The sequence below is a fragment of the Neurospora crassa genome, linkage group V (assembly GCF_000182925.2).
Source record: "Neurospora crassa OR74A linkage group V, whole genome shotgun sequence".
Lineage (NCBI taxonomy): Eukaryota > Fungi > Ascomycota > Sordariomycetes > Sordariales > Sordariaceae > Neurospora > Neurospora crassa.
The window spans coordinates 5,503,568-5,525,530 of NC_026505.1; the positions used below are offsets into that span (position 1 = coordinate 5,503,568).

Genomic DNA, 21,963 nt, shown 5'->3' on the forward strand with positions numbered 1-21,963 from the left:
GGTCCGTAGTCTGGTCTGGGGACTTTTGGGACTTGGGAGTGATGGGACAGTCAATCAATCAATCAATCGCCACAGAAGCACCCAATCGCAGGAGGGGGGTGGCATTGGACCTGTATGGCGAGCTGTATGGGAGCTGTATGGGGATGCAAGAGCGATGGATGTGCCGGTTTGTTGTCGAGCGGCGGCAGTCGTCTCCAACAGCAACGCACGAGTCAACTCTTCACGCAGATCATCAAAGTCGAATCCCCATTGCTGCAATCATGCATGCCGCCAACTCCAAGCTTCCCTGTCCCCTCCTTTCTTTTCTTGACATCTTTCAGTTTGTACCCCCCTCCTCCCCCCCCCTGTCGGTGTTCTCCTCAGATTGGCTTTGGTCTGCCCAGATCTCTTGAGTGAGGGCCCCGGAGGTCCGTTCCCGGCCTCGACTTATATCGACCGCTTCTCTCCCCCAGCTTCAGTCCCCAACATCCTCAGCATCTCGTCAGCTCCCTTGTTCAATCAACTCTGAACTCAAATACCAGCCATCTCTCTCCTCTCGACTCATCTTCTGTCTCTGTCCTTTCATACTCTCAATCCTCGCACCTCTTCGACATCAAATAGCCATCCGGTGACGCACTCGACACAGCTTCCGAATCGGGAAATCATTCATACTGTGTAATACATATCAACACCACACAACCAACCACAACAACAACAACATCAATCATGTCGAGAATCGCGGCTCCCGTCACAAAACTCACCAGGTCTTTGAGCACATCTCCTGCTGTTGCCAAGCCTAGCTTTATCCTCAATGCCACCAGCAACGTCAGCAGGACTGAGAGTCTTGATGTAAGTTCCCTCCCCCTTTGTTTCTCTCCTCATTGCTCCTTTTTCCACCTTTGCCCCTCCATTTACATGACACTGCCACCTTTCCTTGGACCATGGTCGCCAATTGCGGACTTCCCTCACCACACGGCACCTATCAGATAATCGAACCATCATCTCCTATCATCTTCCCGTCCTTGCAGCATAAGCACCCAATTCGGGAAATGCTCTCTCACCAACGTCCCGTTCACTCCCGTCCACACCACCAAACTCAATGTGAATAACCATGAGACTAACCAATCCCACCAGGCCCGTACCCCTCGCAAGGTTCCCCTGATGCAAGGCTTCCGCACCTCGGCCCCTACCAACGCCTCCATCAACCCCTCCTTCTTCGCCAACGGCATCGACGCCGTCGTCCTTCCCAACCTTGCCGCCACAGAATCCAGCCATGCGTCTGCTTTCCACCCCACCTACTTTGACACCATCCGCGTCCCCCTGCTCCCAGACAACAAGACCCCTCCTCCCCCCACGGTGCAGCGCATGCCGCTCTTTGATGAGCTAAAACCCGAGCAGCGCGGCGAGATGGCCTCTGAGGGTGACGCCGACCTGATGGCCAGCAAGCCCGCTGTCGCCGTCGTCGCCAACAAGCCCGGCCAGGTGCTCCCCGCCTCGCTCAGCCAGGAGGTTGTCGACTTGGACAACTGGACTGGTGCTGACTGGGTCAGCCTTGGCTTTGTCCGTGACATTGCGCGCGACGAGGCTAAGGCGCAAGAGGAGCAGGCTGGTAGCCAGGGTATGATTAGGGATCTGTGGAGTGGTATGGTGGAGGATGTGTTTGGCGCTCGTGCTAAAGGTGGCTCCAAAGCTTGATGTTCTCTCTCTCTCTCCACTAAGCGCGAGAAGATTTCATGAGTTTTTGATCACTGGAGCGAGCGGTAATGGGTTTGACACATGGACATGGTTTTTTTTTTTTTTTTTTTTTTTTTTGCATATGAGTACCTCTATGCACACGACAGGATCTCTTGTTGTTGGGTTTTGGCTGGAGCAGGTGTTTTGGGTCCTTTCATTGTTTTCTTACTATCTTCTTTCCTTGTCACGATATGGCGGAGACTGGCGACAACGTCTCAGCAGTCTTGTCTGTCTTTTGGATAGTTATTACCTACTACTACCCTACGAGCGAATCACTCGTGGGCTCGCTGACTCGATAACGAAATCGAGAAAGGCTAGAGCCTCGAAATTCATCATCATTTAACAATCATTCACACATTTTCACGTCCGTAAACCGGCAGTGATACTTACGCATATTTTCTCGATTATGGCATTTACCTATCATGTTTCCAGCCCGATGTCATTTACATACATTTCCATCACACCGTTAACACAGTCTTTTGCTGCTAACATGTAATCTTGGCATATACACAAATGTCGACATTTCTCTTCCGAATCGCCTCATTCTACACCATCTTCACTCGTTCCTGGCAAACCAGACCATATCAAGTAGACCCACCCCCCCTTACACCAGACCCGACAAGCAACTAAATACCGAAATGTTCAAATGCACGACATCAACCTCCAGGGCCTCCTGTCTCCTGTCTCCTGTCAGGTCTTTACAACTCCCGGGTCCGGTATGTACTTGATGTACGTACATACCTACCAGTATCACATGCTCGCTGTCGCTGCCTGTTCACATGATCATGTCACATGCTTACCTACTTACTTACCTACTTACTTACCTACTTACTTACCTACTTACTTACTTACTTACTTACTTACTTACTTACTTACTTACTTACTTACTTACTTACTTACCTACTTACCTACTAAACTTACCTGGTATCTACCAGACCCCAAAGCCTCGCAAAGAGGTCCAGACTACCTAGGCTACGTACCGGACATTCAACGCCTACGTCAACTTTAGACATACCGCTTACAATGTCAACCTAGCCTCGTCAGGGAACTGAACTGGTGGGACGGGGGCTTTCCATGGACGGGGCCGGGGTTCCGGTTACGATCTGGATGTGCTGGTTTCGATGTGAGGTGGCTAGGTATCAGGTAGTCTTAACGGGGGAGGGGAGAGTTTGTGCGCGTCGCAGTTTGTGCAGTGTGTGTGTGCAGTGTGGTTCATGCTCTAGGTAGGTATAGTACGTAGTGTATAGTGTATAGTGTCGGTACTTGCAATGCCACTCGACTCGACATGTTATTAGCTTTAGAATTCTTTGTAATAGTATATATGTAGTAAAGGCTGGGGAAGTAAGTGTAGGTACCCAAGTATGATTTGTCGATTTGAAGTTCGATTGCAAGTTTGTGGAATTTAGGGACTTGAGGATTGGACAAAAGTCATGTAGGTAGTGTAGTGTAGTGTACAAAAGAGGGAAAGGTAGGCTACGCTACACTACCTACCTGGAAACAAGGGTCATGTTAGGGTTGAACTAAGTCAAGTTAGGGTAGAGGTAGAGAGAGGTAGAGAGAGGTAGAGAGAGGTAGAGAGAGGTAGAGAGAGGTAGAGAGAGGTAGAGAGAGGTAGAGGTACTGCATGTTCTAGAACACTCCTCGCTGTCGTATGTGGCTTTTGCTTCTCGTTTCATGATTTGAGGGTCCAATTTTCGTATCAAACACAGCGAAACCACAACGAAACACGAGGGGATAATCAACTACATGGAACATTGGTTGTTCATAGGGGGTCTGAGTGTCTGGTGATGTCAATGATGTCATCGAAGGTCACTTGGTTTATTTATCATGAACCGACGGGACAGACTGGACTCACTGTTAGTGGGGATTTGAGAAACGAACGAAGCTCGGTGCTTTTCATGGATGGGCTCTTAACAAATGAAGCCAAAAAAAAAAAAAAAAAAAAAAAAAAAAAAAAAAAAAAGAGGAAGGAACATAAGTAACAGGAGCGAACTTATCTATGGCAATAACTGAATAGTCATGGTCGAGTGAAGAGTCAGTCCCCAGTGACTATAAAGACATGGTGGCTTAAACGGGCTTGGTACACTACCATCATCCTAGTTCTCGGTGGGAGATAGAAAGATCAACGAACATGGCATGTTAGTCGGAGAGTCTCTATTTCAATTTCTGGTGCTAGCTACATCAGATTCTAATCAAAATGCTACCTTGATGGACACTCGTCTATATCCACTTCGTCAAACACGACATGGAAGAATAGAAGACATGTTCACCGATCTGAAATATAGCTCAGTCCCTACTCGTTACACTTGAAACCCATTGAATAACCTAACTGCCTAAACTACCAAATTCATAAAAGAAGTCGCGCTGCTGCTTGCTTCCTCTTCCCTTCGTTCCTTGCCGTGTAGACCTCTGGTATCGTTGATTCTTGTCATCCATCACTCTCGTACCATCTCTTCGGCCGTCTCCATACTACTATACCATCGCCTCTCCCATACTTCTTTGTCCCTATTTATTCTTGGTCCCGAGTCTAGAAAGGAAAAGCACCCTTTCCTTATCCAGATACTCCAGATAGCCAACTTTCCACATCACTCTTCGAAGCTCCTTTTGTTTCCCGTCGTCAAGTTATGCCCCTACCTCTTCTTAACGCTCGGACGGGGCTTGCACTCGTCCTGCTGTACTGGGTGGAGCATGACCTTGGTCGGGTACGTGGGCGAGTTGCCTTGGTACCCCTTGCTCCAGTCATAACTAATGGCGTAGGCAAAGATGCTGCCGGTCTTGTTGAACGTTGTCGAGGTGATGCTGCCGCCGACGTTGGGGTAACCCTTGAGACGGTGCTTGGCGTCCTTGTCCCAGAAGTGGAAGGTGCCGTCGCTACCGGCTGTGCTGAAGGTGCCGTGTTGGGGGTGGAAGGAGATGTCGTTGACAGCGTGGACGGCCGTGGTGTTGCCTTGGGCGGGGTCGCGGTGGCATTTGAAAGAGAAGTTGGAGCTGGAAAACAAGTCAGTTAGTCAGCGTATTCGGCAGATGGGATAGTAAAGGGGGAGGAGGTGAAGGCGTACGCAGAATCCTTGTCCTCCACATATTGAATGGCGCATCTACCCTCGATCGAGCCGATAGCAAAGCCCTGAGAATCGTTGAAGCAGCTGACCACACGAGTCTGCCATTTAAGAGGGCTCTGCATTGTCTTGTAGAACTTGCCGGGGTCCTTCAGGTTGATCACGTTGATATAGCGATCAGCGGTTCCGACCACGAGCAAGTTGTCGCGCACATCCATGGTATAAACGCGCTCCTGGGCCTGCACCGTGGCGGCCGGGTTCGCGGAGCGGAAATCCCAGTACTTGATCTGCTTGTCCCAGCCACCTGTCACCGCCATGGGCGTGCCATTGGCCTCGAAGTAGCGAACGCACTTGATGGGCATATCGTGAGCAGCGACCTGCATCGACTGACCGGTGGCCAAATCGAGAACCTTGGCGGCCTTGTCGGCGCCGGCGGAAATGACCTTTGTGCCGTCCTGTTGGGAGAAGTGCATGTCAGTGTTTTGTCGGGCTACCTGCCAGGCCAATCGACGCAAACATACCTTGAAGAAATCGCAAGAGAAAACGGGGGCATCATGCTCAATCATGGCCTGTCCCTGACCTTGACCATTACTCAAGATCTCGTAAATGCGTGTCTTCTTGTCCCAGCTGGCTACGGCGAGGAAGTCCTTCTGGTCGGCGGGGTTGGGGTTGAAGGCAAGGTCGCTGATGCTGTCCTCGGGGGGTTGGCCGAGCTCGACATCCTGCTTAAGATCGCCGAGGGTGTTGCTCGCGGATGCGGCGGCGGAACCAAAAAGACCAGCCATGTTTGGCTCGTGCTGGGAGTCGTGAGACTCGAGCTGGGCAGTTTAGAGCTGTCGCGCGTATCGTATGTTGTGGTCGTGATAAAAGCCGTTCGTCTGTTGCTACAGGTTCTGAAGCTGTGCAATGGTGCAAAGCAGCTTCTTATGTATCGGTTGTTGAGATATAACTACCAAGCAGCCGCGACAGGTATTGCTGCTGGCTGAGGTATGATGGAATCCAAGTCGCGAGTCGGGTCGCGCTTTGATAGTGGGATGGATGGATGGATGGATGGATGGATGCACACACGCCAGCCGGCAGAAAGTTTGGAGAGAGGCTGCAACCCGACTCCCAAGTTGCCTGCCGTTGCCTGCTCTTGCCTGGCGCTGCTGCCTTTTGGTGGTGCCTGTGCAGTGACCAGTCGCTAGGTTCACGCCGCACCGTGGCTCAGCAAGATCATTCGCTCATCGACCAGTCCTCACTACTGATTGGACAATCAGCTCCACCTTGAACCACAGAGACCCACCCCCCGCCGCGAGTGCCATTTTTAAGAAAATTTCGGGACCGCAAACCACACTTTTCCCTTTTCTTCTCCTCTCCAAGCAACTCCCCCTCGTCCGACAAATCGCTATTCGAAGCTTCCACACGGAGAGATCACGCTTTTTTTGCGCGCTTCTTTCATTTCCTCGAGCTTTGGGAGAAAGTCCCCGGACATTCGTTCGCTTGCGAACGGATTGCGGAAACGCGCCGCCATAGAAGCACTGCGGCTGATCTCGGCCGCCCAGTTCCTCGTCTGTCTTGCCCAGCCCTGCCCGTCACACCAAAGTCGACCTCGTCTGCTTCTCCAGGGAGGGTGTCATCTTCCGAGCTCGGGGACCACATGGACGAAGATATGAGTCCGCGCCTCGGGTGACGAGTTTGATGCCTGATCTGGGGAGCTGGGGTCGATGGCGGGTTCAGCCGCTTGGGTGGTCCGGACTTGGGGCGTTTTGACGGTGGCTCGAGAGGTTTCGTCACGATACCACAGATATGCGATTGCTCGCTCTTGTTTCTCTTCGGGGAAGCTGCGGCGAAGTTACTCGACGGGGCTTATTCTTGGTGCGAGGGGGGTTGCTTCACAACAACCCATCTTTTTCCATCTTTGCTTTCTTCGTTTTGTTCCGACCTGGACATGCGACGTGGTTTGGATGGACATCTTTTGAAACTCTAGACTTCGCGGGAAGTCCCCAACCCGTTCATCCGATCATGTCACATTGTCTTGGTTGGCACAAACGTAAAAGCATCTGCTACGATCTGGGGGGCTTCACAAGTTCAGGTGATGAGAAACACAATAATAGAGTCAAGCTCTGAAGTGGTGCCGGGGTAAATCTTCGCGCATCACCCTTGATGACTCTTATTGAATACGATCTGATGAACTTTCCAAGCGTTTGCTTTTTTGAATTATTCAAACCTCCTCTATCATTACGTAGTACTAGTCTAGCTTCGTCCACTCCTCGTTGACACCGTTTATGATGCTCGTGTCTCATACGCATTCCCTGGCATATTGAAAGCCGTCTATCGTATTACATCTCCGTGACTCGGTCTATCCAAGTCCGTTGTCGAGATTTGCCCTTGCTCCGGATGCCGATGGTTTGTGTTACCGCGTACGGCGTCTCTACTCCTTTTGCGCGGCGATGGCCTCCTCCTTCTGCCTCTGCTGTTCCTCCAGCAACTCGCGCTCCCGGTGGGCGGCCTCGATGTCGGCCTTCATGCCCTTGGCCTTCTGGCGAGCCTCATAGAGATCCCTGCTCTTCATGATTCTTTGGACGATGGTGCCGGCATTCACGTCCTTGTACTCGTGTTGGCCAATCTCCTTGTAGATGCCCATCTCCTTGGGAACCGCGTACACGTCTTCGGTGTGCGGCATGAACGAGGTCGGACCGTGGTAGACCGCATCAGGAGTGCCCCAGGGGAGAGAGGTGAGATAGCCCTTGGTTGGCTTGAAGGGAGCGCCGAAAACGACGGCGTTGATGTACTGTAGCGAATGTCAACATCAATCTCTCGACGACTCTGTTGATAAAAACATACCTTGCACTGCAAGACGCAGAGACCACGCTCAAAGACGTTCATGATGGGATAGTTCACGCCCTTTTCGCGGTTGATGACCTCGTCATCATGAACACCAGCCACCACAAACGCTGGACCGTAATCCGCGCCCTTGCCCTTCCTCTCGTCAATTGCCTGCTGCGAATACCACCCCTCCTGACGCGCCAGCTCCTCCTCCTTCTGCGTCACCAGCCGCAGGAACTCAATATGTCCGCTCGAGAACAAATCAAAGCCTCCATCCACATAAACAACCCTCTGCCCCGGCTTGGGTCCAATCCCTCCAAACAACTCCCTGAACACCCCCTTCTCCTCCTCCTTGCCCTCATCCTCCTTCTTCTTCTTCTTCTCATCCCCCTTCCAAAACCACACATTCGCACCAGGGTTTTTGGCCGTCTCATCCGTCGCGTACAGCCTGATCCTCTCCTTCATCTCCTCCCCGACCTTCTTCTTCTCCTCCGCCGTCCCATTCCCTTCCTCCCCCTCCAACATCTTTTCCAAATCCTTGATGAAATGCGTCCGCGTGCACAACAGCATCCTGCCCACCAGATCCGTGGTGCTGATACTCGGCGTGCGCTTCACCACCTTGAACCGATTCGCCGCCTTCACAAACCGGTAGCAATCCTCGCCCGAGCTGTCGGACGTGATGTCGTCCCCGTGCACCACGTACTTGCACCCGAAATGGCTGATCCAGTCCAGCTGCGTGACGTAGGGCGCGTAGGCGACCGACTTGGTCACCCACCGGCAGGCGTCGGTGGCGAGCAGACGCTCGCGCAGCGTCATGACGGTGGGCCCCTTGTTCTCGAGGATGGCTTCGTCCGAGTGCACGCCGACGTACAGCTCGGTGCCGAGTTGGCGGGCCTGCACGACGGCGCCGGCGTGGCCGTGGTGGAAGAAGTCGAAGCAGCCGTCGACCCAGAGACGGCCTTCGAGGAGGGAGGGGGCGGGGGTACCCGGGGGATTAACGGGGTCGGAGGGGGCCATTTTAATTGTTTGAATTAATGAGTTTGGGATGAATGTTGCGAGGTAATAATGTCCTTTTTGGGTTGGGTTGTAAACACCGGTAGTTTATGAGATGGTGTTGGGCTGTGATGGCTCGAACTAGGTTATCCTGTTGTGTGGTACCTAGTACAAGAAAGAAGGGATACTTGAAGGGTTTCAAGAAATGATAAATTAATCCAAGAACGGTTTGCTGAAGCTCGTAAGGTGTGAGTTCAGTGATTAGCAATTAAAGAAAAAAAAGGTGTTGCTGAAACGTGATGAAGGAGAGAAGGTGTTGTCACGAGGAAGCTGTGTTGATCAGTAGTTAGGTACCTGAACTGGATAAGACCAATGATACCCTATCAGTCCAACCCCTTTTGTTGCCCCCCCTCTTTCTAATCTGCCCCTCCCCCACTTATTATTCATGGACAAAAAAAATGTTGAGGCCACATGGTGATACTTTATTACGGTCTAGGGACATATGTTCAACTTAACGTCGTTGAGTATACATGACAGAAACCAAGGTCTGTTTATCAATTTCACCCATCCTGTCATTGTGCGTGGATAGGCGTATCAGTCTCGTGCCGCGTCAATACTAAACGCATTGTTTTGGTCTTTGAGTGACAGTTGTTTGCAAGTTAAATTGTACGGCGATTGTCCCGTCCTTCCCGCCCAACAACTGCGGCCCAAACAGCGACCCGATCGGTTCCTTTCATTCAGCATGTTGTGGTTGCCCTTTTGAGTGGTGAACTATTGGAGGCTCTTTTTCAGGGTCCAATTTCTCAGGAATTGTTCCTTGCACATGGCCTACCATTCCGGTGGTGTTCAAGTTGTTGCTGTCAATGTTCTACATTCCATTCAGCTCGCCCGAAAGGACACCAATGTTGGGCTCGCCGAAGACATTTCTTTTCTATTGCTGAACAAATGAATTGTAGGCGACTGGCAATGTCTATCACCAGCTTCTTGGGACGAAAAGTCTCAGCTTGGCTGTCTAGAAAGTCCCAGGAGGTCTCTCGTTTGCCGGCCAATGCTCTCATCGAATTGCCACGAGCAGCCGGGCGATTAATGTCTCTGACGGGCGGTAACCGGGATTCCGTTGCTCCCATTCCTCGGATTTCTGCGGCTGGCGGCTGCTGATTTGCGATCAGGCGGACAAACGGACAGGAAAAGGTCGCACTCCCGTTTTGTCGTCGTTGTCGTCAGAGCTTGGGCCCAGTCTTTGATGGTAATAGCGATTTTTTTTTTATTTTTACTTTTTTTCGAGGCAATTTATATCGAGTTGGGACCCCGTGGTTGTGGGCAATCATATCTTGTCTCTTCTCAGAACCTGCGACACCTCGAATAGGTATCCCATGTGAACGAACGACGTCGTCTTTCTGGATATCCACAGCATCGAATGTGGCCTGCCGAGAATACCTTAGCTTGCGGGGATGCGCAGCCGAGAGGAACCTCGAGCCCCTGGTGCGCTGACAGGTCAATGAGAATTGCCAATATTCGACATTTAAGGTCGCATATCAGCAAAATAACGTGTGAGACATGCAGCGAACCAGTCCGACGACATTGCCTCTTTTTGGGGGGGAAGAAGGAGAAGGAGGAGGGAAAACAAGAAGGGGCAAGGGCAAGGGCAATGGCAATGGCGATAACGACATGATCGATCCTTCATCTCCTCCTGCTGGGAAAGAGGCTCCTCCCCCGGCCCCCAGCAAATCGCCCAAATCTCCCTGGAATAATAGCCCGTCGCCTGGGAGATCGCGACCGCGACCGGGGACCAGTTCGGGTGCTGTTGCTGCTGCTGCTGGTGGTGCTGGTGCTGCTGCTGGCGGAGACGCCAAGTGGAATCCAATTCCAATTCCAGCTCCTCCCTCGCCGTCAGGGGTGCAGGGCCAGGGACACGTTCAGGCACAGCTGGAGGCACATGCACGGGGGCAACCACCACTACCGCCGTTAATACCACCACCTCCATCATCATCACCCAGTGCAGCGCAGCACTCGCCAATCACATCCGCCAGGCCCAGCATTAGCCAGGCTAGCGCCAGCACCAACGGGAATAGCGCCGCTGGCTCGACGCTGCCCCCCAGTCCAAGTCTACAGGTACTACCTCTACCAGATCCCCGCCAGCACAAGGTCCTCCACAGGGACCCTCAAGATCCCAACACCCAAGAACGCGAGAATCGCGATCGCCAGCCTTCATTCGGTCGCAAGTCGTCCCTTTCGTCCCTCATCCACCGACATCGCCGCGCCGCTTCGTCCCTATCGACATCCGGAGCCCCAGGGGGAAATGGCCCTGGCAGCGGAGCCGCAGCAGTGACGAGTCGATCCCGCAAACCGTCCCTTCAACCCGTCGGCACCACCACCACCAGCCACAGCTCCTTCAGCTCCAACTCGATCCCGCCCGTCCCCGGCATTGCGCTGGCCGCCTCGCGCCTGACCGACGCCGTACGCCCGCCGCCGTCTGCCACCACCGAGACCGTCAACTTCTCGAGGATGTTGAGCCGCAGCACGCCCACGCCGGTGAATGGCTTCGGGCCCAGCACCACACAGTTAGCGCCTCCCGCCATGGTGGCTCCCGGGCCCCAAAGCGAGCTGGGCGAGGTGCACGCGCGTATACAAGAGACGGCGAACAAGAGGATATCAACCTTGGATTATCTGCGGAAAGCGTACATCTCCCCACCCACGCCGTCAAAGAGCCCTCGTCATATGCTAACCATGTCTCCTTTTTCTTTTGCGCAGTCACGAAGGCCGTATTTACTGGTTCAACACGATCCTCTTTGACAAACCCGACTTACAGAAGATGCCTTATTTTAACAGCACCAAGCTGGGCAGAAGAGCAACCAACTACCTTCTCTTGGGTCTCTCCCTCCCCACCGTTCTCGATCTCGTCTGCAACAACCCTACCGACTTTTTGCGAAGTCTGAACCACCTCCTAGCTGAGTTCGAAACCTTCCAACAGCTACACTCGGAAAATGGCACAGCGTCAGCCAGTTCCCTATCACGGGCCCGCATCCCGCAAATGTTCCGACGAGCTACGCCCAGCGCCAAAACAAGACGAGCAAGTAGTGCGACTGGCATGGGAGGAGGCAGTAGTAACACCACCGTGAACGGATCCAGCACCCCAGCGATGCCCATCCCGCCACCGACAGCGAACGGCAACGACCCTAACGACTTTGGTTACGCTCTTGAATCCGTCCCCTCCCACACGGGTACTTTTGACGAGTCTATGCTCACCACCACCACCACAAATTCGGGCGCGGGAAACACTTCAACTTCGACAGATAAGACGACATCAACAAGCAGCAGCGGCATTCCCTCGTCAACCTCAGCAGTATCAACCGCCCCCTCGACAACAGCGTCCACCATTGCTGGCGCCCCATCCTCGGGTCAGGCCGCACAGCCAACAACGTCATCCGCTAATTCCCCAGCACCCATATCCTTCTCGCCAGCCGAGCAAACCGAGCTGCTTCCAGGAGAGGAGTACACACACTTACTAACGCCTAATCTACCGTTCGATCCGGACTTTTTCGAAACTTTTGCGACATTGTGTGATGTTTTAATCGACACTTATACGAGGCTACTATCACTAGTACCCACGCCCAGCCAGTGCAACGGCACGGTGGCCGAGTTGTTCACCAAGGCGGACGCCAAAATTCGCAAAATTATTGTTCAGGGAGTCATCAAAGAGTTTGAGGAGCAGAGTCGAGCAGGGGTGAGGGCGGAGGTGGGAGCGGTAGGGAGAGTGGTTTTGGGGGGTTTGATGTGAGTGTTTCTTGTGCGATGCGTGATGTTTCTGATGTTGATGTTTATTTTGACGTTGTTTGATGTGTGACGTTGCCTTTTTTGGGCGATGGTGTGATGATTATGTTTCTTTCTTGGGCAGGCTCATGTGTGAAAGGAAAAGTATTGGGCAGGGCAAAGAGAATTCATGGGACCGGGGGCTATTGTGTTTCAACGCTTTTGGAGTTTCTTTTTGCTTACACTAGCTTCGCGAGAGGTCGTGGTGTGGTTTCATTATATCCTTATCTGTTACACTAATTTGTTACTACCCACCTGTCTCACCTACGGACCCAAAAAAGACACACGCCGAGGACGTTTAAGGGGTCTAAAGGGGCCTTGCCATCCATCCATGTCCATAATGCAACACAACGCAACCGAACTGCCATGAAACAACGATCGAACGAACGACCAACCATACAAAGTGGAACACCGAGCTAATTTATTCCGATTTCCAAAACACAGGGAAACCGCCCCCTTGGCAGAACGAGCCAAAACCCTAGACAGGGTCGTGGAAAGCAGCAACGAGAGCGGCAGCGGCAAAGGCAGTCACAAGAGCAAGAGGTACTCCTAGGTGGATGAACCTTCTAATGTCTCTGATGATGACGACGACACTTTTGACGACACCTTCGTTCTTGTCGACAATGACGACGACGACGATACTGAAGGTGCAACCGAGGTGATGAGCCTTGTCGAGGTCCTCGGATCCAGTCCACCACCTCCCCGTCGGAGGATGATCACGGTCGGAACGACCCCGAGGAGCAGTCCTTTTGGCTCTATTCCCATCGGTCCTCTTGGTCCTCCTCCGTTGAGGTCACCGAGTTGGGCGAGCCAGGGAAGCAGAACACCGAGTTTGGCTAGGAAGAGCTCCATGATGAGCTTTAGGTCGCTGAGGAGGAAGGTTTCGAATATGAGCATTGGTGGTGGCAGTAAAGATCAAGGGAGTTTGGAGTGAGGAGCGAGGAGTGACGGTTCTGAGTGATCTTGTCAACCGCTATAAGGGATTCGTTCATCTATGGGGTGGGGTATTTGACCCATCATGTCTTAACATTCCCCAATATTTTTGTTGTGGAAGGAAAAGCAAGGCATCAAAGACTAGGACACGTCCATAAGGACATACAGTGGGCGGGGTTAAAGGGCAAAGATGGAGAACCGAACGAGGAAGGAAACATCATCAAGTTTCATTAGAAGATCAAGATCAAGATACCATTCTGTTAGTTACATAGTTAGGACTACTTACGTAGTCGATTCAGACACTTTACTCTGAGTCTTATAATGTTTATATGGCATTTAGAAGGACGTTGTTTGTGTGTTTGGTTTGTTGCTGGAGCGTGTGTGAAAGACACCAAGGGTGCATCGATGGATGGCTTTGTGGTTTGCCATGTACAGGAAATTAGTTTAGTGGAAGACTTTATAGTATTGCGTTGCAAGGCTCGATCTGGTGTATTCAACTAGGTAGTTTCAGGTATCATCAGTCAGTGATGAAGAAAAAGGCGCGTCATGAAAATCACGTTGCTTGTAGTGTAACGTACCTGCTCAATGGTTAGGTACCTAGTTTGAAACTTTCCAGTCTATGCAGTGGCATCGTCAAGCTCGTAGGTCCCTACCTAGGTACCTAGATCAAACAGTCACCTGAGGTACCACCTACCACCTACCCCTCCCTACCTATCACACAAGAGTGGTGTCCTAGATATGATAAATAGACAAGTTAAATACCTAGGTACGCTGGGCTAAATACCTAGGTAGATAACCGACCTACCTACCTACTACGTAGTTGTTGAAATCCCTATCACAGTTATTTCGTAACGGCCTCCTTTTGTTTCTTTCTTTCTGGCACCTTGGTACATTAGGTAGCTAGCTAGCTAGCTAGCTACAAAAGCGAGCCACCGCGTATTTGGACTTGTCCTATATTCGTTGAGGTGTTTACTTTCCTTTTACGGCTATTTACCTGCTGTTCTAGAGTGGACTGGAGTGGAATGGAGTGGAGTGGAGTGGACTGGACTGTAGATATGAAACACTCCGGTTGTTGTTGTTGTTGTTGTTGTTGTTGTTGTTGTTGTTGTTGTTCTCTCTCTCTATCTTATCTCCTATTGCTCAGAATCACAGTACTGGCGGTTTTGTGTTTTTGATTCGAAATGCTCTCTGAAAATTCCATGTTGTGTCCGCTCGGTATTTGCGTTGTGGGATTCAATTACCATTCTTGGTTTTGTCCCTTAATGCTGCCTTCTATCTATGCTATGTTATGTATGGATGGATACTACCTATTCCATGCCATGACATGATGCCAGTTCGATGCTCAACAGTTAAAACCATTACTCATTACATTCTTTCGTTTTTGACAATTTAAGGAAAAGAAAAAGAATTTGAAAAGACATGACAGATATGTGAGCGACCTAGATGTCCATCTTTCTGTTTTGTGTGAACCGAACCAACGTTCAAGGTTATTGCTGATATCTATCCTCTTTTGAGTATAGCCCAGGAGTGGTTGGTCGTGTGTAGTTAGACAGCAATAGACTGCTTAGAGGTATGCACCCCCTGATGCCCATGATGACTCCCACTTCCACTCCCACTTCCACTCCCACTCCCACTGCTTTTCCTCCTCCTCCCCGATAAGTGCAACCGATTCCCACTTCTCCCAGGACTCGAGTCCCTATCGCTACTATTATTGCCCTTTCTTCCTGTTGGAGACCCACTCCTCTTATCTTTTTCAGACGCTGCTGACGACGTCGACGAAGTGGACGAAGACGACGATCTTCTATGTACCCACGATGACGAAGAAGACCGTTTATGATTATCATCCTTCTCGCCAATGGTGATTTTCGGGATGAAAATAGGGATGGTGAATGCCGGCAGTTTGGGTGAGGGGTGGTGGTGTTGTTTCTTGGGAGGTGTTGCGGGTTTAGTGGCTGCTAAGGGTGGAGAGGCGGGGGGCGAAGGGGGAGAATGATGCTTTCCGTGAAGGTGGTGGGCAGAGGTATGGGTGTTGTGGCGCTTGGAAGAGATGGCGGAACGGAGGCGGGGGCTGGACCATTTTTCTTGGCTTTGGTGGTCTTGGGACTCTGGGGTGAGTAAGCTTGGAGATGAGGTATCGTCCGTGTCATCCGTGAAGTCTTCGTGGGCGGTGGTTGGTTCGGGTTCTACTGAAAGTAGTAAGGCGGTTGACTGTCTTGGAGGTGTTGGGGGCATTGTCGGTATGTGTTCCTCAGGTTCCTGGTAGTTTGTGTTGATCTCGGTGGTTTCCATGGGCTTGTGATCGCTTTCACATCCGCTCTCGCTGTCTTCCTCTTCGTCGTCAATGGCAAATTCTTCCGCGATAGGTGACAAGACGATTCCCCTTGGTGTCTTGATCTCGAGCAATGTCTGGACTTCTTGGTGACCTGGTTCAGATTCAAGTTCAGCCAAAGGCCAGTCTCGGGTTTCTGCTGCTTCAGTCTTGAAACCGATGTGTGCCAGCTCTGTCTTGTAATTGTCTTGCTGTGCTTCCAGCTCCTCTTCCAGGGTCAGATCGTCACACGGGAAGCCTGTGTCAGGCTCAGGCGCAGGCAACACCAGATGGAGGCTTGAAGACCTGTATGAAGCCGGAGAGGCATCTCTTCTCGCTTTCCTTGGGCTGTCAGATTCCGGCTTCTCGTCATCCACATATATCTCCTCGAGCTTATCGTCCATCGCCGCTAGTTCCGGGCTGGGTGGGGTTGTGCCGCTTTTGCTGATAAAATCCGGATCAGGGTGACTGGAGGGCTCGGCTCGGTACTGTTCGGCTTCTTGTTCTGCTCTCTTGCGCGCCTCTTCTCGTTCTAGAGCTTCCTCTTCTTCCGTTCTCTGCCAGTACCGCCCCATTGCTGCTTGGTTCGCTCGATGCCTTCGCTGCTTCGTCGGGCTGGTGAGGTTCTTCTTCAGAGAGTTTTCGTCGTCAAAGCGGGAGATGTAGGTGACTGTGCTCTTGCTCTTGCGCTTCACCGGTAGGAACCGACGTCCAGGTCCTACTTCAACTCTGTGTACCGTTGCCGTGGCAAATCGGACGGTGGCGGTTCCGTGTCTCTCAGGCCTGCAGATGGATGATCCTGAAGAGGATACCGAGCCGGTAATGGAAGTCATGCTGGAGTCCGGTAGAGGCACGAGACAGGCATGGTCTGCTGTGGGCTTCCTGGGGTCATACTCTGGAAGCGTGGTCGAAAAGCAAGGGATCTTGCGTGGTGGTGGTTTCCGCCCATCTGGACTGGCGACTCGGAGAATTGACTTGGGCTTTGGTGGGGGAGGCAACGGTTGTTGTTGGCTATGGCTGTGTCAATGATCATTCTTTTACTCATTTATAACATGTAACGATAGGGCGCTTACCCTGGAAGCTTCTCCTTGCTAGCTTTTTCTTCGGAATGGTCCCCGTTAGAGGCTTCTTCTTTGACTTCTGGTGTGTTTTGGTCCGAGGTGGTTGGTGCGGATGTTGTTGTCTTGTTGACGGCGTCTGTTGATGCGGCCTTGGTGGGCGTCCTGGAAGAAGATTCCGATGCCTTATTGTCCAGCGTCCAGGAAGGGGCCTTTTTAAGCTTGGCCTTGGTGAGACTGTCTTCGTCGACAGCGGCAGCACCGGGGACTGATATGGAGAATCTCCGTAAAGCCATTGAGCGTCTACGTGCCTTCTTTTTATCATCGGCACTGGAGCTGTGCCTGCGGCCTCTTGACAGGCCATGGTGGGATGGTGAGGTGGGTGCTGGCTCGGAAGATGAGGTGGAGGGTGTCTTGGTAGGGCTGGATCTTGGCTGTAACCCTGCCCACGAGAGAACGGAAGTTAACGAGTCCCTTCTAGTATGCGGCTGACGATGCCTGCTTGACTCTCTTGGCTCTTTGGACATGGTGACTGATGGTTCCTTTTCTGTCTTTTTGTGTGTGACCGATAAGGAATCCGTTGGTTTAGGGTAGGATACAAAAAAGGAGGGGTGCCGGCTAAAGCGCTTTGTGCCAGCAAGTATATATCGTAAGGTGACAGCAAATCCAATCACCCGAGCGGTCCCTGAATGGACTAAAGAATCCTGCGAGAAGGAGAGGGCCTGAGTGGTTTTGAAAAAGTGGCTCGGGCATGTTTAGGTCAAAACTAGGACGACTTCACATCGCGATGAGCCATTGGGATGGCACTGTATGGTACGCGGGGAAGCCAATCACGGCGTGCAGCCGCGCTTTTTGTGCTGGCTGTATGCCATTTGGCATCACTGGATGAGATAGATGACATAGGTAGTCGTCGACTCTCGGAACGTACTGGATACCGGGTGAGGCGCCCGGAGAGCGGATTGCTAAGAAAAAAAGCAAAGTCAACAAAGTCTGTAAAAATACTTGAGGTTGGTGTGCCCCTGAATTGGCCTCGACTATCATGGGCATCCCAGCCTTTTTTGTGCCAACAAACACACATCCAGAACGCCATTCCTCTCTGTTGTCTCCTGATGGCAACCAATGGATAGGCAATGAGCGCGTACCCGATGGATCTTTCTGTTTCTCTGTTTCCGAGTGATGGGTAAGGGCGCCAGTTGGCAGCAGTTCATGCGGCCAAGCTAGCACTAGTAAGCAGCAGCAAGCAGATCCAAGCAAATCCAGACAAATCCAACACTTGTTTCTGGTGGTACAAAATGGAGCCAGGAGCTGTAGAGATTGTGTCATTGGTGGTGCGAGCAACAGCAAGTCGAGGCACTCATTGGCGCGGCCAGCAGCAGCTAAGCAACCGAAGGCGGAGTGAGCGGAGCGCAGCGATTTGGTACACGTGTTGAACGCATTCTCGTGGAGGCCGTGAGCAAACAGGAACTAGAGGTGATAGTGTGCGGTCGAAGAAAAACATGAAACCCGACTTTCTGTGTTTCGGTGAGATGGATGAAACATGTGGTTCTAAGCCGTGATCAGTTGTGCCCAAACTCAGTAGGTACATAATGTCGGCCGCTTCTGCCGCACAACTGAACCACAAGCAAGGCAAGTGACTAGGGAGGCAGCGGCAGTGATAGTGGACGGAGAAACGGAGTGACGGAGTGACGGAGGTTAGCCGACCGGGTGTAGTGACCTTTTTGGTTCGGATCCGCTCACAGGCCGAAGGGACCTGGACTGAGGATGTCAGGACGGGATAAGCGGGCTTCTTCGCTGATGGACTCGGCCGATGGACCCTGCCGCGTTCAGCCCCGGTGCTCTCAACGTGAATGTTTGGCTGCTGCCGCCGAGCCCGACCGCCGGTCCCAAATCCATCACTGCAAAATTTCGAGGCAATGAACCAATCGGCGGACTCTCGCTCCAGACAACGGGAATCTTCCCTCTTACACTATTAGTCTAGTGTACTATGTAGTAACATTTCTTATCTTATCTGAACCTCGCAAGGTCCTCAGAATACCGCATACCTACGGCTACTCTCGGCCCAATTGACGTCAAGAGGTCAAATTCCGTACTTTTGAGTGATGGGAATTCCAAGCTGCCAATTCGTTGCATTTCACCGCATCTTACACTACATACGTCGGAAAGATCAATGACAACCTGTGTGTTATCAAAGGTCTGTTGATCTTACGTACCTGTAACAACCCCTCTGTCGTGACGCCATGAGCCATTGACGGTGATGATGATGACTCTTTTGTTGGAGTTTCGGGGTAAACTGAAGGGCGTGCCGAAGTGGGCCAAATTATGCCAGGGGCTGCGACCTCGGCGGCAAGGGTCCGTTCCAACCGACATTTTTCTCCCCCCGCGGCAAACAAAAGTTGTGTTGATACGACCTTCATGACTCAACATCCATCTTCAATCTACAATGAATGTCTGGTCAATTACAATGGCCTCCGTCTTCGGTGCTTGGAATCTGCACCACAAACGTGGCAATGGGGCGGCATTGACGATCTGACCCCTCCGGTGCTCCAGGTTCCTTTTACTCGGGTTGAACAATGTGGACAAATAACGTGGGAGTTACATCGATCCCAAACGAGGAGGTTGTTGAAGACTGAGACATCGATGTAAGCGGCGCATACCTGCGGCATATCGCTTGTCCAAGGCCGCGGATAGGCACAGCCTACCTATGCGCCGTCCCTTCGAGAATCTTGGACTACTTTTCTTCTTACCCACATCTCCAAAAATCCCCACCTGACCTCTTGTTAATGAAAATCCATTGGTCAATGGGTCAGACATAACCAGTGTCAGGACTTGGGAAACTGAAGAAAAAGAATGACTCCGGTCCACGAGTGATCCCGGTCTTTGTTATCGGTCCCGTACCTCTCTGGGCCTCGGGTCCCCCAACCCTCCGTCTCCATCCGTCTTTTCTCTCCCGTGGCGTTGCCGTCTCATGATAAAACTTTCTTTCCCCCCCCCCCCATCTTGATACTACTTCTCCTCTCTCTATAACTTCTCTTCATACCATCCCAACACCCGGTACCACTACGCTCCCAATAATTCAAAATGGTGTCCCATTCCGAACCCCCCAAGGAGGACCTTTCTGCCGTTGCCCTCGAGCACACCATCGACGAGGCCAACGCCCTCATCAACGGCACCTCCGATGTCCCCAAGATCCAGGAGCTCGATGCCTCCAAGCTCGTCGTCACCCTCGCCGACCCCAATGCTCGCCAGGTCCCCGACGAAGCGACTGCGAATGCTGCCTCCGAGACCATCTGCACCGACCACATGGTCACTGTCTCCTATAACGTCGAGTCTGGCTGGGGTGTCCCCGAGCTCAAGCCCTACGGCCCCATCTCCCTGATGCCCACGGCCTCCGTCCTTCACTACGCCACCGAGTGCTTCGAGGGTCTCAAGGTCTTCCGCGGCTTCGATGGCAAGCTCCGCCTCTTCCGCCCCAACCTGAACGCCAAGCGCCTGCTCATGTCCACCCTCCGTATCGCCCTCCCCGGCTTCGACCCTGTCGAGGTTGAGAAGCTCATCGCCAAGCTCGTTGCCGTCGATGGCGCCAAGTGGCTCCCCAAGGACCGCCCCGGCTCCTTCCTCTACATCCGCCCCGCTGTCATCGGCACTCAGCCCCAGCTCGGCGTCCAGGCCCCCAAGCAGGCCCTTCTCTTCATCACTGTTTCCTTCATGCCTCGCATGGACAGCCCCGCCGGTGGCATGCGCCTTCACACCAACCCCGAGGATATGATCCGCGCTTGGGTTGGCGGTTTCGGCTACGCCAAGGTCGGTGCTAACTACGGTCCTTCCCTCCTCGCTACCAACGAGGCCAGGGCCCGCGGCTTCCACCAGATCCTCTGGCTCTACGGCAAGGAGGCTTACTGCACTGAGGCTGGTGCTTCCAACTTCTTCATCGTCTGGCGCGCCAAGGAGTCCGAGGGTGGCAAGCTCCAGCTCCTGACTGCTCCTCTTGACGATAAGCTCATCCTTGACGGTGTCACCCGCCGTTCCGTCCTCGAGCTCGCCAAGGCCCGCCTTGCTGGCGAGGTCGAGGTTGTCGAGCGCCGCTACACCATCGATGAGGTCATCGAGGCTGACAAGGAGGGCCGCATTGTTGAGGCTTTCGCCGCCGGTACTGCCGTATGTTACTGTTTCCCCCCCATAGCTCATCTTTCCGCCCAAGCACGTACTAACTTTGCCGTTTACAGTTCTTCATCGCCCCTGTCTCCCAGATCCACCACCGTGGCACCGACGTCCACATCCCTCTCGGCGAGAACGACTCCGGCGTCTATACCACCAAGATCAAGTCCTGGATGAAGGACATCATGTACGGCAACGAGCAGCACGAGTGGGGTGTCGTCATCAACGAGGAGTAAGCCTGCCCAATACACCCACATAGCGATCTGATACCCCCCCTTTGGACCATCGACTCTAGCGAGCGAGGGATCTTCCAACTCCGGCCCCCCCTTACTGGATTTCTGGATTCTCTTTTTTTTGTCGCTGTGCAATGTCTCTTGTCATTTGATTGTTTTTGGAAACCAAGCGTTTGCTTTGCAAAAGAGTTGGGAAAAGGACAAGGATTATTCACACGACACTTGATATAAACAGGGATGAGGCTGTCGCTGGCCAAAAGAGGAAGAGAGAGCAGAATGAGGAGGCAAAGCGCGAGTAAACCTCGCTCGCTCCTTTTGCCTTTCATCGACCACTACAAAGAAGGACGACCGCCTATCTAGAGTGGAGGTGTAGAGAACTGAACAACAACAAAAAACAAAACGTACGGATGATGGTACCCGGTATGCATAGCATTCGCATATGCGAGTGCATGGAGCCATACGCCAAAGAGGATAAATTTTGCATTTCAAGTGCTTTCCAAAGAAGCGAAAGCAAAATTAAAAACATCAAAAGCATGCAGGGAAGAAAAAGAGCGGCACATTTGGGCGTTTTGGGTTTTCGACATATTCCCTGGAGGGGATGATAAGAGTAGAGAGATTTCTTCGTCTTTTTTTATAGAAGCGTCTGTATACCCGGAAGAGCGAATAAAGTTAACAAAGATTAACTCTGTTCCGTTTATGAAATATGTGTGGTGCAAGGACCTTTGATATGCAACACGGCTGGGAAGGTAGGACAGGCAGTTAATCTACTACTTCCTTATCTACCTGTCTACCACCGGTTAAATAGACATGAGGTCGTTTTAAGGCTCAGTCAAACCTTACCAAACCTTAGCAGTACTACTAACAGCGGCAATCACAGCATCGCTTCCAGGTTACAC

General features: G+C 52.1%; 6 protein-coding genes across 7 annotated transcripts; 3 read left to right on the forward strand and 3 right to left on the reverse strand.

The window, feature by feature from the left end:
- Positions 1–43: 43 nt before the first annotated feature.
- On the forward strand, positions 44–2,290 carry NCU04287 (hypothetical protein). Its single transcript, XM_955984.3, has 2 exons — positions 44–828; positions 1,114–2,290. Exons 1-2 carry the CDS (start codon positions 706–708, stop codon positions 1,672–1,674), a joined length of 684 nt encoding a protein of 227 aa, XP_961077.2. The 5' UTR covers positions 44–705; the 3' UTR covers positions 1,675–2,290.
- A 1,555-nt stretch (positions 2,291–3,845) lies between these two features.
- Positions 3,846–5,874, reverse strand: NCU04288 (Poly(A)+ RNA export protein). The gene is made up of 3 exons (XM_955985.2): positions 5,291–5,874; positions 4,773–5,224; positions 3,846–4,701 (listed from the first exon to the last, which is right to left on the reverse strand). Exons 1-3 carry the CDS (start codon positions 5,552–5,554, stop codon positions 4,344–4,346), a joined length of 1,074 nt encoding a protein of 357 aa, XP_961078.1. The 5' UTR covers positions 5,555–5,874; the 3' UTR covers positions 3,846–4,343.
- A 271-nt stretch (positions 5,875–6,145) lies between these two features.
- Positions 6,146–8,930, reverse strand: NCU04289 (hypothetical protein). Its single transcript, XM_955986.2, has 2 exons — positions 7,596–8,930; positions 6,146–7,542 (listed from the first exon to the last, which is right to left on the reverse strand). Exons 1-2 carry the CDS (start codon positions 8,592–8,594, stop codon positions 7,183–7,185), a joined length of 1,359 nt encoding a protein of 452 aa, XP_961079.1. The 5' UTR covers positions 8,595–8,930; the 3' UTR covers positions 6,146–7,182.
- A 996-nt stretch (positions 8,931–9,926) lies between these two features.
- NCU04290 lies at positions 9,927–13,658 on the forward strand. 2 transcript variants are annotated; one of them, XM_011396352.1, is made up of 3 exons: positions 9,927–11,248; positions 11,322–12,344; positions 12,825–13,658. In XM_011396352.1, exons 1-3 carry the CDS (start codon positions 10,128–10,130, stop codon positions 12,931–12,933), a joined length of 2,253 nt encoding a protein of 750 aa, XP_011394654.1. In that variant the 5' UTR covers positions 9,927–10,127; the 3' UTR covers positions 12,934–13,658. The 2 variants fall into 2 exon arrangements, with proteins under 2 accessions (XP_011394654.1, XP_011394653.1); XM_011396351.1 differs by having other exon boundaries at positions 11,322–13,658.
- Positions 13,659–14,500: 842 nt separating this feature from the next.
- On the reverse strand, positions 14,501–17,902 carry NCU04291 (hypothetical protein). The gene is made up of 2 exons (XM_955988.2): positions 16,695–17,902; positions 14,501–16,632 (listed from the first exon to the last, which is right to left on the reverse strand). The coding sequence occupies exons 1-2, from the start codon at positions 17,204–17,206 to the stop codon at positions 14,859–14,861; spliced, it is 2,286 nt and encodes a 761-aa protein (XP_961081.2). The 5' UTR covers positions 17,207–17,902; the 3' UTR covers positions 14,501–14,858.
- A 1,463-nt stretch (positions 17,903–19,365) lies between these two features.
- On the forward strand, positions 19,366–21,798 carry NCU04292 (branched-chain-amino-acid aminotransferase). The gene is made up of 2 exons (XM_955989.2): positions 19,366–20,834; positions 20,903–21,798. Exons 1-2 carry the CDS (start codon positions 19,758–19,760, stop codon positions 21,068–21,070), a joined length of 1,245 nt encoding a protein of 414 aa, XP_961082.2. The 5' UTR covers positions 19,366–19,757; the 3' UTR covers positions 21,071–21,798.
- The last annotated feature ends 165 nt before the right edge of the window (positions 21,799–21,963 follow it).

What these genes read in the sequence shown, in the direction of transcription:
- NCU04288 (XM_955985.2), bottom strand. Translation starts at nt 5,554, where the DNA reads ATGGCTGGTCTTTTTGGTTCCGCCGCCGCATCCGCGAGCAACACCCTC. An exon ending in TCTCTTGCGATTTCTTCAAG is followed by an intron (nt 5,225 to 5,290) that starts GTATGTTTGCGT and finishes TTCTCCCAACAG; the next exon opens with GACGGCACAAAGGTCATTTC. An exon ending in GTGGAGGACAAGGATTCTGC is followed by an intron (nt 4,702 to 4,772) that starts GTACGCCTTCAC and finishes CTTGTTTTCCAG; the next exon opens with CTCCAACTTCTCTTTCAAAT.
- NCU04290 (XM_011396352.1), top strand. Translation starts at nt 10,128, where the DNA reads ATGCAGCGAACCAGTCCGACGACATTGCCTCTTTTTGGGGGGGAAGAA. An exon ending in TTGGATTATCTGCGGAAAGC is followed by an intron (nt 11,249 to 11,321) that starts GTACATCTCCCC and finishes TCTTTTGCGCAG; the next exon opens with TCACGAAGGCCGTATTTACT. An exon ending in GTGGTTTTGGGGGGTTTGAT is followed by an intron (nt 12,345 to 12,824) that starts GTGAGTGTTTCT and finishes TCCAAAACACAG; the next exon opens with GGAAACCGCCCCCTTGGCAG.
- NCU04287 (XM_955984.3), top strand. Translation starts at nt 706, where the DNA reads ATGTCGAGAATCGCGGCTCCCGTCACAAAACTCACCAGGTCTTTGAGC. An exon ending in GCAGGACTGAGAGTCTTGAT is followed by an intron (nt 829 to 1,113) that starts GTAAGTTCCCTC and finishes CAATCCCACCAG; the next exon opens with GCCCGTACCCCTCGCAAGGT.
- NCU04291 (XM_955988.2), bottom strand. Translation starts at nt 17,206, where the DNA reads ATGTCCAAAGAGCCAAGAGAGTCAAGCAGGCATCGTCAGCCGCATACT. An exon ending in AGCAAGGAGAAGCTTCCAGG is followed by an intron (nt 16,633 to 16,694) that starts GTAAGCGCCCTA and finishes ACACAGCCATAG; the next exon opens with CCAACAACAACCGTTGCCTC.
- NCU04292 (XM_955989.2), top strand. Translation starts at nt 19,758, where the DNA reads ATGGTGTCCCATTCCGAACCCCCCAAGGAGGACCTTTCTGCCGTTGCC. An exon ending in CTTTCGCCGCCGGTACTGCC is followed by an intron (nt 20,835 to 20,902) that starts GTATGTTACTGT and finishes TGCCGTTTACAG; the next exon opens with TTCTTCATCGCCCCTGTCTC.
- NCU04289 (XM_955986.2), bottom strand. Translation starts at nt 8,594, where the DNA reads ATGGCCCCCTCCGACCCCGTTAATCCCCCGGGTACCCCCGCCCCCTCC. An exon ending in TCTGCGTCTTGCAGTGCAAG is followed by an intron (nt 7,543 to 7,595) that starts GTATGTTTTTAT and finishes CATTCGCTACAG; the next exon opens with TACATCAACGCCGTCGTTTT.